This window comes from Balaenoptera borealis, assembly GCF_965194805.1.
Source record: "Balaenoptera borealis genome assembly, chromosome: 8".
Lineage (NCBI taxonomy): Eukaryota > Metazoa > Chordata > Mammalia > Artiodactyla > Balaenopteridae > Balaenoptera > Balaenoptera borealis.
The window spans coordinates 32,320,692-32,334,771 of record NC_138865.1 but is presented as its reverse complement, the minus strand read 5'-3'; the positions used below and the strand labels follow the sequence as shown (position 1 = coordinate 32,334,771).

General features: G+C 51.3%; 1 protein-coding gene across 1 annotated transcript; it reads left to right on the top strand.

Moving 5' to 3' along the window:
* Positions 1–7,573, top strand: LOC309633825 (NUT family member 2F-like; the record flags this gene model as incomplete). Its single annotated transcript, XM_082403069.1, has 7 exons — positions 1–16; positions 1,974–2,688; positions 3,642–3,770; positions 4,818–5,043; positions 5,359–5,739; positions 6,141–6,257; positions 6,779–7,573. 7 exons carry the CDS (start codon positions 1–3, stop codon positions 7,571–7,573), a joined length of 2,379 nt encoding a protein of 792 aa, XP_082259195.1.
* Positions 7,574–14,080: the final 6,507 nt, after the last annotated feature.

The following is a 14,080-nucleotide window of genomic DNA, read 5'->3' as shown; positions in this document are numbered from 1 at the left end:
ATGGCTTCAGAAGGAGGTAAGCCTATAGGCTGGGGGTGTGTTCTCAGAGACCCTGCCATCCCTCACATCCTTCGGGTTCACACGTGACACTTCACGGTGGGCACACAGTTGGACTGAAGTAGAGGGAGAAGAGAGCCCTGGACACACGAGGACATTTCACCTGGGGAGACTGGGGAGCCTGAAGAAACCTGAGACTGCACTGGGGAGGAGGGGTCATTGGAGGTGGATCAAGAGGAATTGCCCTGGCTATGGAGAAAGGATGGCAGCAGGCAGGTTGATTCTTTCTAGAAGGGAGACAAGCCACTTTGAAACGTGTGTGTAAGGATGTGTGTGATGTCCTGGTGGTGACACAGGGAGGGTCATGAGGAAAGCCTAGACCTGTCTTGTGTTCCTGAGACACCTGAAGCTTGCCTCACCATATCTTTCTAAGGCATTTGAACAGGAGCATACTGTATCTAAGGGGGCCGTGGGGAGAGATGGTCTTGGTGAGAAAACTATTCAGTGGGGCTGTGTGTGGCCACACCTGCAGTGAAGTGTCCTCTCCGAGAGCTAGGCAGGAGGTTACTCTAACTGCCGCAGCCCACACCTCGTCCACTCCTCCCAGCCCAGAGCTCACTTCTCAGTTCAGGCAACTGTTGCTTTGGATTCAACAGGGGATGGGCAACCGTGTAACTTCAGCCAAGAGAGGGCTCAGATTCCTGAGTTGCTCTGAATTGTTCTTGCTTTTGTGGAATCGCAGTACTTCAGACCTACTTCATCTCGTCCCATATCTCATGGTGGACTCTCAGGCTGCCTTGAGAGGAAGAGTTTGTTCATATTTCATGTCACTCCTTCATGGACAGGGGACAGATGTGGAGTGGGGTTGTTATGGGTGGATTGTCTGTGAAGCCTGCTTCCTCTTTTAAAGGGGGAAGGAGTGTAGCCCAGGGGCAGGAAGACGATCTTCTGTGTTATTATTAAACGTCCTATGACACCTGTTCTAATTAATTAGGTGCACCGTGGTGTGTACCTTGTTCTCCTGAACAAGGATGTGTTCCAGACAACTTGATCGCCATGGCACCTGGCTTATGCCTGCTTCTTAGATTGTCTTTCCATTATTGGGAGCTGGAAGGGGAAGGACCACAGGCGGTCTGTACTCCCACGACCAATGTAACATGACAATTCTTTGGCCCTTGTTTAATCCTCTGCAGCCATCACTGGCTGTGAAATGACAGAATCTAAGGGACACGCACCTACTTCTCAGACCCCCCCCCCCAACCCGCACCGCCTCCTAGGAACAGAACTCCTGAGTGATGACAGTGACTCTGGGCACTGGGGAGGGGGTGGCAGGACCTGGCCCATGTTACATGTCTGCTGTGCGTTGTTCTGAGATGCAGGTGCATTCTGGGCCAGTGTTAAGGGTTTGTATCAAGATTCCATTAGAGAGATATTTTCCAGCATTTTGTTTTGTTTTGTGAGGCTAGGAAAGAAAGAGGGGATTTATACTGAGCATCAGGAAAAGGAGGACTGAGGAGGAGGTGGGGCCCCAATATTTTACACAGTGCCTGTCCACAAAGGGCCTTTGGGGGCCTAGAACTTACCTTGGAGAAGGTCCCTACCTGCTAGTACGCCGGCTGAGGGGCATTTCTCACAGAGCGGATGTCCACCCAGTTCCAGGTCTTGGGAGACAGCCTGTGAGGCTTAGGTGCCAGGGGGTGCCTTAGGGAGGCTCTCCAAGTCAGTGCTTGCTGAGGCGATTTCTTCTCGGCAGACAGGGTTCAGGGACCTTGGTGGATGGGCACGGGGTCACCAGTGGAATAATTCTCAACTGGAGGTCAGGGCATGAAAATCACTTGAAGACATTTGCACGCTGCACAGTTTCCCTTGTCCAAGTGTCCCTCACCTGTGGAGATGTACACTCTGATGCCACAGAAAGCCTCGGTCCCACTTGCCCATTCTCCTCCTCCATTCACTCCTTTCCTTTGCCTCAACAGCATGTCCAGTGCTGGGAACGGATGTGACCATGAACCCCGGTGCCTCCTTGTCTACTTTCACGGCAGTGCCCTTCCCTCCACCCATTCCTGGCGCCCAGCACCGGCCACCCTGGCAGCAGCACCTGCCACGTCCCATCACCCCAGTATTCCCTCCTGGCAGCAGCCTGCTGCTGCCAGCTTTCCCCAGGACGCCTTTGGTGGCTAATGGTGGCCATGGCCCCAGTGTCCCTGGGGCTTGCAACCTCACTGTCCAAGTCAGGTCACAAGGGAGGCCAGTGGAGGCCCCCCAGACTCAGACCTTTGTCGTTACTCAGGCCCCCCTGAACTGGAGCGCTCCAGGGGCCCTCAGCAGGAGTGCTGCATGTCCTGCACCCGTATTCATAGCAACCCCTGTGATGGGGACCGTTGTGACTGCTCCAGCTGTTGGAGTTAGTCAGGCTGGCAAGGGAGGCTGGACCCCAGGCTTTCCTCCTCAAGCTCCACCACCAGCTGCCCAGCTGGCCCCTATCATTCGCCCAGTGAACTCTGGGCCATGGCCACATGGCACTTCCAGGGAGGGCCGCCTGACCACCAACCAGCCCAACGCCTCGCAGGATGGCTCCTCTAACACCCAAAGCGTGTACAGTAACTTCCGACGTTGGCAACACCTCAAGCCCCTGGCCCGGAGACACTTTCACCGGAGTCCTGATGCAGAAGCTTTTTCCTGCTTTCTCATGTGAGTGAACGCTCAGGGGGTCCTGAGCTTATGGGAGCTTTTAGATAAAGAGGAACTGGGGATGGACTCGCACGTTAGCTTTCTAGGGATACTGGAAGGAAGGTGTGAGGGCGATGTCCATGCTCTGAGAAGGCACATTGTCGGTCACATGGGTGGGCCTACCAGTCCGTGACATCAGGACTGAAATGTGCCCTATCTCAACTGGCCCCACCACCCTGTGAGTCTGGCCAGCTTGCTCTTCCATGATTCTCATGGTAATATGGACTGAAGACTTGCAGTCAGAGAGGGTCGTGGTGTAAGGTGAGGAGCCAAGGAGTGGATGCCGCACTGTCCTGTGGTGCCGTGTCCTTCATACAGGACTTGAGCGTACATGGCCAGGGGAGGTCACTTCAGAGGAGGGGGAGGAGCGCGGGGCCCAGGAGGGCGCTTTATGCATGCCTCCACTTCGTTGTGGAGAATTCCACTAGGAACTGGGTGATGGTAGAGCTCTCCTAAGGGCGTGGGCTCTCTCCCACTAGACTTGTGAGCCTGGCAGGCATTTCCATCCTAAACCTCCGGTCCCTCGTAAAAAGGGGACAATTACACTTCACTCAGAGGACTGTGCAGAAGACTCCTTGGGCTAATCTATGAAGTGTTAGCAGATTGCTTGGCACATGCCACGCCTCATTGATGATAGTGATTTTTATGATGAAAATGCAGGCTTGAAGAGGAAAAGAGCTCCCCAAGGCAAAATGTCCCAGCTCTAGCCTGGGAGTGGATGGTCATCCTTGAGTGAGTGTGAGGCGGTGACAGCAGTGACCGGGAAGGCTTGTCTTTGCCCTCCCAGACACCCGCCTCTCACCCTCCTGTCGCTCAGTCATGCTGTGTTGAGTGATGTGTGGTCCACATTGTCGGGTGGGGTCAGGCAGGTGGGGGCTGGGCTGTGCCCAGAGACTGACCCCGAGGGCTTACAGCCCAGTGCTTCGATCCCTGGCCCGCCTGAAGCCCAGCATGACGCAGGAGGAGGGACTGTGGAGGGCCGTGCAGGAATGGCGGCGCATAAGCAACCTTGACCGGATGATCTACTACAAGATGGCGGAAAAGTGAGTCAGCGTCCTGGGCCCAGGGGCTGCGTGGAGGGTGAGGCGAGTGGGTGAGGGCAGGGTCTGGCCGTGAGGGTGCTCATCAGAGAGGACAGAGGAGAAGGGCTGTCACCCAGCACAGGATCCCCGCAGCCCAGGGGCCCTACTGTCCTCCAGAAACCCCTCCCTCACCTTGAGAGTTTGAGACTTCTGTCCTTCCTCCACCAGGAGCTCTGCCTTCCCCTGATTTTGACCTACCCTTGCCTTGATATGAAGGTCTTAGGACGGGGCAGGGTGAAGCTGTGAGTCCAGTAGGGGTCCAACTCCGGCCATATGGGCTGGGCCGGGGAAAGAGCTCCACCCGCCAGCCTGCTGCTTCCTTAGTGGTGGGTGGCTGGCGGCCACTGACATAGATTTGGGACCCCCTCTCCTTATGAAAAGTGGCCTAAGTGGGTACCCTGGAATCCCTGAAGAAGCTGGGGAAGCCAGCTGTCGTCAGCCCAAGGGTCTCCGGCCCTTCCAGTGTTTGCTCCATGGTAATCCCCTTGGTTAAAGAAACAAAACCAAACAAACGAGTGCCTCTCAGAGGAAAGGAAGGCCTCTCCTCTAAGCTCAGCATCCACATCGTCCAGCCTCTCCTGGGCCCTGTCTCCAGGTTTATCTTCCAGGACTCTCATTCCCAGCCCAGGGTCCTGGATTCGGGCAAGGACCCCTGTGGGGAACACATGCCTGTTCCAGCCTCTGGCTGTCAGCCCTTCATGTGGTTCTGGATGGGGATGGGGGGCATGAGGAGGGTGCCCCCTGGGTCAGCCATGTGTCCCGTTGACCTGGTTCAATTCAGCGACCTGGGTCTATGCTGTTGAATGCCCTCCAGTGCTGGTGAGGCAGGAAGGGTCCCAGATCTTGTTATCACTTCCAGGAGCAGCTCTCTGCTGTGGACAGCACCTCACAGGGCCTTGACGGCCCCAAGGCACATCCTCTCCCAGTGCCTCATTCTTGGCTGCCTTTGTTGGGCTCCAGAACCCAGGCCTTTTTCTCAGGGTGGCCTGTGTCTCCGTCACCCCCCAGGTTCATGGAATTTGCGGCCGAGGAGGAGACGCACATTCAGCATTTGCAGTGGATGCAGTGCGCGCAGGACCTGCCTCCTCCAGCCCCACCGAAGCTGGATCCTCGGGGGCCCCCAGCCCCGAAAGTGGGCCTTCAGCCAGGCACCCAGCTTCCCACTGGAGCTGAAGGCACAGGTAACAGGGGCCTAGGCTTGGCCACCGTCCCCATGTGGATCCTTTTCTTTCAAGACAGGGGCATTGGTCTTTCAACCAAAACAGCCACCGAGGCGGGGGGTGGGGGGGTGGGGTCTCAGCTGCCCTTTGTCACTACGGGGTATTGCCTTGGTCAGTTTTGTAACTCCTCTCACACCTCCCTGTCAAAGGACCCCACACGAAGTCTGCCTAAGTAGTGGGCTTGAAGGGGAGACCCCTAGAAAATTGGAGGTTCCCCACTTCCTTACTTGTGACTCTCTTAGATGACCCCCTAACCTCCCCTCTCCAACTGTGCATGAGGCTTCAGATGGTCCTGGCCCCTCCCACACCCACATCAATGTCCCCCAAACAATGCCCTCACCAACGTGCGGTCGGTGGTCAGGAGGTGGACCGGGAGTCCCTCACCTTCCTTCCCTTCCTCCTGCTCTGCCTCAGCCTGTGCTCCCAGGATGTGCGGCCCCAGGGCCCAGCCCTCGCACCCGAAGCCACACAGATCCCAGCGGACCCCGGAGCCCAAGGCGCCCAAGGAGATTCCCCCTGAGGCTGTGAGGGAGTATGTGGACATCATGGAGGCGCTGGTGGGGCCCGTCCACTCAGCCACTGGCGAATCAGATGCAGAATGTGGAGAGGATGGAAATGAGCTGAAGCAGGAAGAGGACAGCACCTACTTGGACCCGGGTCTCTTGAGCTACATTGACAAGCTGTGTTCCCAGGAAGACTTTGTCACCATGGTAGGCGGGGCTTGGAACCTGGGGTCTAAAAGATGCCAGGGCATGGAACTATCATCACCCAAGATCTGGGTTCTGCTCAGGCCGATGGGACTTAAGCTCAGCTCCTTGTTCCTGAGCCTGGTGTTAGGGGAGGTTTACGCAGGTGTATGTGTGTATATGTTTGTGTCTGTGTGTATGCCTTTGTGTCTGTTTATGTGCATCTGTATATGTGCTCTTTTGTGTGTGACTGTGTATGTGCATGTGTGTATGTGTGTGTGTGTGTGTTTGTGTGTGTGCTGACCATCCCCGCCTTGTGGAGGAGAGTGGGGGTGGGTCTCTGCTTTTCACTTTCCCTCCTGGTCTTCTTGTGTCACAGGCCACTCCTGGCCAAGGATGCTCACAGCCTCTTCTTTCTGTCCAAGGTGGAGGCAGTCATTCACCCTCGATTCCTGGCAGAATTGCTTTCCCCAGACCCACAGCTGGATCTCTTGGCCCTTGCTGAGGAGCTGGAGCAGGAGGAAGGACTCACCCCTGAAGAAGTGAGCCAGGGGAGGGAGAGGGACACTTAGGGAGCCAGGGGACTCCAGGGGAGGGGGGACCCCAGGTGATCCAGGGGACAGGGGAAACCAGGTGGCCCAGGGGAGCCAGAGGAGGGAGGGATCGCAGGTAGAACAGGGGAGACAAGGGACACCCAGGAAGACCAGGGCACGGAGGGACCCCAGTGAGCAGGGGAGAGCTAGGGCCCCAGAACAGGAGGCCCACATGGCTCTGTCCATCCCTTCCCTACCTCGGAGACCTGGCATGGGGAAGGGCCCTCTCTGGGGTGGGTACAGTGCAGGGTGATAGGAAGGAGAGGATGGGGAGCCGGGAGCGGAGGGAAGGACACACAGCTGGGAATAAGGTGCAGGAGGATGGCAGGAATGCCACCGTGTCTGTATTTGGAGTCTAGTCCTGGGGTCACCCGTCCCCTCCTCCCCCCCAGGGCCATTGTCCCACTGCCCAGTGCTCCTCCTCTCACACGTGCGTGTGGAGCCGTCACTGTCCTCCTCCCTCCTACCAGCTGGTGCAGAAACGACTCCTGGCCTTGAAAGAGGACGAGGGTGGGCCGGCAGCCCCGAGCCACAGTGCACCCGGAATGGGCTCAAGTCCATCTGAGTCCCACGCCGGCCAAGGTGCCCAGAGGCACGACCAAGACCGCCATCGAGGGGTCAGTGATGAAGCCTGCCCACCAGAGAGTGATTTTGAGGCTCTTCATAGGCCCATCCGAGCAGACACTGGCCCGTTCGGGCCCAAAGTCTTTGTTCCCTGTCGAGGACGTCAGGAGGTCTCTCCATTCCTTGCCGGACGGCCCTCCCCTCCCCAGGGTCAAAGGCACACTGGCCCTCTACTGGGACCCAGGGATGCGTCTGTTCTCAGAGAGGCGTCTCCTGTTCGGGAGGCCCGAGGGCCCAGGGACGCGTCCAGTGAGGACGAGGAGGAGCTCCCCAGCCTGGCCTTCCTCTTTGCCTCCCCGCAGAGCCTGCTGCCTTGCTGGCTGTCCCAGAGTCCTGCCCCTGCCTCAGGCCTGGCCTCCCCTGGAGGTTGGGGGGCCCAGAGAGCTCCCCAGGACCCCTCCCCTCAGAGAAGAGGCCCCAGCCCAGCTCCACCAGCCGCTCCCAAGTCGAGGAAGCGGGCTCTGTGTGGGCGCCCAGCCGCTGCTGAGAAGCTGTCCATCCCCGGGGCTGACCACGGGGTCTCTGCGAGGCCAGCCTTGGCTCTGGGCCTGGCTCGCCCCTCACAGCCGAGAAAGAGAAAGCGTGACACTTTTGTCACAGGGAAGAGGAGGAAGAAGAACAGGAAGCACTGCAGCCAGTAGGGAACAGCCGGGCCGGCCCTCCAGGGCGAGCCCCCCAAGGCGGCCCCCAGGGGAGCCTAGGGGCTCCTCCTCACCCCAGTGCTGATCCTGGAGGATGTGGGGGGAAGGGAGGGAGGGCAGGACCAGCAGGGCGGGGAGGGGAAGTGCGATTGTGGGGGGTTAGGGAGGTGGGGGAGGTGGGTGTGGGCAGGACCTTTGGAGTGATGTATGTAAATTGTGAATAAAGATAGTTTTGGTGGGAAATGCTCTCAGGCCACTGTCATCTTCTTCGTGTGGAGCTGCTCCACAGAGAGCGAACCTGAGAGGAAGGAAGGGTGAGGGAGGTCACAGGAGCTATGGATCTACAGGTGGCCAAACCTTTCCTCCACATAGACAAGGACTCCTCAGGCTGCCCCTGGGAACGCATAGCTCTCCCTTTCCCCAGGGACCCCCTCACCATCCCCTTCTCTAAAGCCTGCTTGGCTAGGGGCCTTCTGGGGCATCTGTAGCATCTTCTGCATCCCTGAACCGTCTGGGGAGGGAGAGCTGCTTTTGTGCCTCTCAGCCCTCTGGACACTAACCAGTTTCTAGGACGGAGCCTGCAGATGGCCCTTGTCTTTATGGAGCTGCTCTCTGCTTCCCTGAAGTGGCCAGGCGATGGCGCTGGGGTGACCCTCTGCTCATCCAGGGTTTCCTGTGTGGGTGGCCTGACCAGACAGGAAAAGTCTTGGCCATGGGGACAGGACTGTCTGCCTCGTCATAGCGGGAGCGTTCTCTAGTCCCACTGGGATTATTGCAATGTGGAGAGTGGTTGAGGCAGCTACCTCTTAATCCCAGTGAGGATGCAACGAGGGGAATGGGCGCGGGGAAATTCATGGGGCACTTGTTACAGGTGTGTCTAAGGGAAACGACAGTTGGGCCCCTTTGTGGAACTTGTGGGATTTCTGTGCAGCAGCATCTCGTTCAACTGAGGGAGGAGGACCCATCTGGCTGTGGCTGTGGGGACTGGCCTTAGGGGCCTAGGGGTGTGCAAAGACACCCCAGAACTACTGTCCCTTCCCTTTCCACCCATGGCTGGACATGTGTGTGTATTGGTATCAACACTGATTTGTATTCCCATAGAAAACAGTTCCTCCTGACAAACTATGACCGTGTTTCACAAGAACAGCTTGCTCACAGGGGCAGCAGGGGTGGGGGAGAGGTGTCTGCGGCCCCAGATCTGGGTGGGAGCTGGGATCCATGCTGAGGAGTGTGGAGGCCTCAGTCACCGTCCTGCGGTTGCCGGCAGAGACTTCGAATCATCAGAGCAGGGGAAATGACCCGCTCATAAGGGTGAGACGAGCAAACAATGAGGGGCAGGGAGCAGACCCCTGCTGTCTCCCCGAACTGCCCCCCCTCCCAGTCTGCTTAGCTTCCGTCACAGCTTGTGCTGGCCCACCTCTGAAGCCCCTTCCTCCTAAAGCACTCAGATGCTCTGATCTTTTGTAGACCTGCCCCGGGCCTCACCCCCCTTCCCTGCTGGCCAAAGGCTCTTCTCCAGGTTCTGAGTTCTGATTCCTTCCCCAGGACCCAGGCAGGGGTTAGGACAACAGGGAATCCCTGAACATGACCCCTACATCATCAGCATGCAAAACTGGGGCCGCAGGCTTCCACAGGTGGCATGGCTCTCTGCTGGACCCTGCAAAGAGCTTGGAGAAGAAAGGGGCTCATGTCTCTCCACCTCCACTAATCTGTAGGTCAGCCTCACAGGTCCTCCTCTGTCCAGGTGGGCAGCACATATGTGCTCCCAGCCCTCCTTGACCCTTTGTGAAAGAAAGTTTTTGCAGCTCAGTAGTCTATTAGTCAAGGTGTCTCAGGGCTTGTTCCTTTTGAAGCCCTACAGGAGAATCTGTTTCCTTTCCCTTTCTGTCTTCTAGAGGCTGCCTGCATTCCTTGGAATTAGTCCATTCTTCCATCTTCAAAGTGCATCACTTTAATCTCTGCTTCCCTCATCACATGGTCTCTCCAACTCTGACTCTTCCTGTGTCCCTCCTATACAAATCTTTGTGTTTATATATAGCCCACCCAGAAAATTTATGATAATCTCTTCATGTCAAGATTTTTTGCTTGGTCACAGCTGCAAAGTCCTTTTTTCCATACAAGGTGACATTCACATATTGTCATAGGAGGGGTTAAACACGGACCTTTTTGGGGAACCGTAATTTACCCTACTAGAAGGAATCCACAAGAATACCTACCATCAGAATCCACATGAATAACAGACTATGACCAAGTGGAATTTATTCCAGGGATGCAAGCCTGGTTCAATGGTAAAAAATCATCAATGTAATCTACCATATTGAGTCTAAAGGAACACATACTGTCACACCAATTAATACAGAAAAGGCAGTTAACGAAATTCAACACCCATTCATATTAAAAATGCTCAGAAAACTAGGAATAGAAGGTCACTACCTCAACCTAATAAAGAACATCTACAAAAAACCTACTTCTAACATCACATGAAATGGTGAAAGAATGAATGTTCTTCCCTGAGTTCAAAAACAAGGTTAGAATGTCCACTCTCATCTCTTAGTTTTCAATGTAGTACTTTAGATTCTAGTTAGTGTAGTGCAGCAAGAAAAGGAAAACAGAGGCATACATATTAGAAAAGAAGAAATATAATTGTCATTATTTACAGATGACATAATTGTCTACATAGAAAATTCCAAGGAATGTATAAGAAAACTCATAATAAATTATAATAAATTGCTGTAGCAGGATCTCAGAATATAAGATCTATACGTAAACATTAATACACAACATTGATCATATTTCCATATACTAGTAACAAACTGAACGATTGAAAACCAAAATTTAAAACGTAGTAAATAGGTTCCAGTTCAAGGTGGCAACATAGGAAGATCCTGAACCCACCTCCTCCCACAAACGCACCAAATCTACAGCTACATATGGAAAACTTTCCTCTGAAAAAAACTAAAAGATGGTGGAGCAACCCCTTCACATCAGGAAAACCAGAGGGAAACCACATCAAAACAGGTAGGAAAGGCTGAGACACAATTTTTCCATAAATCCCATCCCTGGTGTGGAGACACACAATCAGGAAGGAGCTCAAAACCTGGAGCTTCTCCCTGAGAGGTGAAGGGTTTGGACCCCACACTGGGCACTCCAACTTTTAAGGCTGGCACCTGAGAGATAGACCCCCAAAACATCTGACTTTGAAGACCAACAAGGCACATCCCATGACACCCACAGGGCTGTGGTGGACTGAGGAACAGCTCTTAAAGGGCCTGTGCACAGACTCACCTGCCCCAGGGCCAAGTGCAGAAGCAGCCCTTTGAAAAGCACTCTGACTTTTTGTGAAAGAGACTCACTTCCCAATTTTAAAGCATTAATCTGAGGAACAGGGGCCTGCTGGAATACTCCCCAGGGACAGAGGCTGGCGGGTGCCATCTTCCTGCTCTCTCTCTGCCTTGATAAAGCTGAAGGGTGCCATCTTTTTCCCCCTTTTTCCTTTCCTGCAGGTGACAACTTTGTGCTCCAGCCAGCTGGCTCCTTCTTCCCTGCTCTTCCTCTGTCTTGCTATATATATATTTTTTTCTTCTTCTTCTTTTTCTTTTTTTCTTTTCCCTTTTCCCCTTCATTCAGATGGTGTCATCTTTGCACTCTTCCCACCGCCTCACTCCAGCCAGTAAGCATCATCTTCACAGTTTCCTTCTGATGTGCTCCAGAGAGCCAGAATCTCCAAGACGGGAGATCCCACTTTTGTGGCCTCCACTCAGGGGATGCTCCTTGATCACCTGGCTCTGGAGGCCAGGAGGGATCTCTTTTCTGCATCCCATGGGACTGTAACAATTGGAGAGACAGTTCTTGGCAGGATACCACCCACAGGATGTACCACTACACATCAGACTGAGACACAGTCCCAGCCTTTACATGAAAAAGGCCTATTTGCTAGTAGGGACAAGACTTAAGAGCAGGCTTCAGGTTCAGCACACATCTAGAGGCTACGGATGTGCTCTCAAGGAAGGTAGGCTGGGGGTACCATCTTTCCACCCTCACTCTGCCTTACTGCAGTTCACTGGTATCTCCCAGAATGGAGCTTATACACTTATCTGAAGCCCTGTTTTCTTGTGACTGCTCCCCAGGGAATATCTTCAGATTACTTGCTTCTGGGGCCCAGCAAGGCTTACACTTGCAATCTCACAGGACTGAATATATTTGTATTCTTTAAAAGCTGTTACCAAATTGTCTGGCTTCCTATCAACCTGAATCTAGGTGCTGACTCTGATCCTCCAGTTTGGGATGCTCACTGGTCTTGGCAAACCCTCAACTGCTGGGAGGGTGTGCCAAGTCTATTAAAAATAAACTGCTTAGACAATCACAAAGTTTTGAGAGACAACCAAGAGTAGACAGCGTTAAATGACAAGGTTCATCTGTCACACAGCTCTTCAAGACTGGGAGATGTGACTATTTCACTTAATGCGTAGAAACCAACACAGAGAGTCAAGCAAAATGAAGAAAGAGAGGACTATACTCCAAAAAAAGAACAAGATAAAACCTCAGGAAAAAATCTTAATGAAATGAACATAAGTAATTTACTTGATAAAGAGTTCAAAGTTATGGTCATAAAAGTGCTCACTGAACTCAGAAGGAAAATGGATGAAAACAGTGAGAACTTCAACAAAGAAATAGAAGATATAAGAAAGTTCCAAATAGAAGTCACAGAACTGGAGAAGGCAATAACTGAACTTAGAAATACAGTAGATGAAGCACAAGAAAGAATAGGTGAACTCAAAGACAGGTCAGAGGAACTCATCCAATCAGAGAATAAGGAAGAAAAAAGAATGAAAATAATTAATATAGCTTAAGGGATTTATGGCACATCAAATGGAATAACATTCACCTTATAGGAACTCCAGAAGGAGAAGAGAAAAAGGGGCAGAAAACATTTGTAGAAATAATATCTGAAAACTGTTCCTAACCTGGGGAAAGAAACAGACATCCAGATACAGGAAGCCCAGAGAGCTCCAAAGCAGATCAACCTAAAGAGATCCATACCAAGAAATATTAAAATTAAAATGTCAAAGTTAAAGATAACAAGGGAATCTTAAAATCACCAAGAGAAGTACAACTTGTTACATACAAAAGAACTTCCATAAGACTATCATCAGATTTTTTAGCAGATATGTTACAGCTCAGAAGGGAGTGGCACAATATATTCAAAGTGCTGAAAGAAAAATCTTTCCAACCAAGAATACTTCACCCAGCAAATACTTCACCCAGTTATATTCAGAACTGCAGGAGAGATAAAAGAGTTTTCCAGATGACTAAACGTTAAAGGAGTTCATCACCACTAACTCAGCCTTACAAGAATTGTTAAAAGAACTTCTTTAAGCTGAAATGAAAGGCCGCTAATTAGTAACAAGAAAACACATGAAAGTATAAATCTCACCAGTAAAGGTAAGTGTATATAGTAAAGGTAGTGGATTAATGAATTATAAAGCTGTAAGAAGGTTAAAAGACAAAACTCGTAAAAAGACTTATAATTAAAATAATTAGTTAAGGGATATACAACATAAAAACATGTAAAATATGTCATCAAAAACATAAAATGTGAGGAGGGAGGAGTAAAAACTTTGACCTATAGAATGCATTCAAACTTAAGTTGTTATCAACTTAAAATAGACTGTTAAAAATATAAGTTGTTAAATGTGAGCTTCATGGTAACCACCAAGCAAACACCTAGAGTAGATGCACAAAAGATAACAAGAAAGGAATCTAAACATACAACTAAAGAAAGTCATTAAGCCACTAAGGAAGAGAGCAAGAGAAGAAAGGAACAGAGAAATCACAAAATAGCCAGAAAACAATTAACAAGATGGCAATAAATACATACTTATCAATAATTATTTTAAATGTAAATGGACTGAAGGCTTCAATCAAAAGACATAGGGTGGCTGAACAGATTAAAAAAGAAGACCCATCTATATGTGGCCTATAAGAAACTCATTTCACAGCTAAAGACACACACAGATTGAAATTGAAGGGATGGAAAAAGATATTCCATGCAAATGGAAACCAAAAGAAAGCTGGGGTAGCTATCTATAATTATATCAGAAAAAATAGACTTTAAAACAAAGACTGTAACAAGAGACAAAGAAGGACATTACATATGGATAAAAGGGTCAATCCAATAAGAGTATATAACATTTGTAAATATTTATGCATCCAACATAGGAGCACCTAAATAAATAAAGCAAATATTAATAGGCCTTAAAGGAGAAATAGCAATACCATAATAGTATGGGACTTGAGTATCGTATTACATCAACGGATATATCATCCACACAGAAAATCAATAAAGAAAGATTGGCTTTAAATGACATGTTAGATCAGATGGATTTAACATATATATATAACATTCCATCCAAAAGCAACAGAATATACATTCTTCTCAAGTACACATGGAACATTCTCCAGGATAGATCATATGTAAAGCGAAAACCAAATCTTAACAAATTGAAG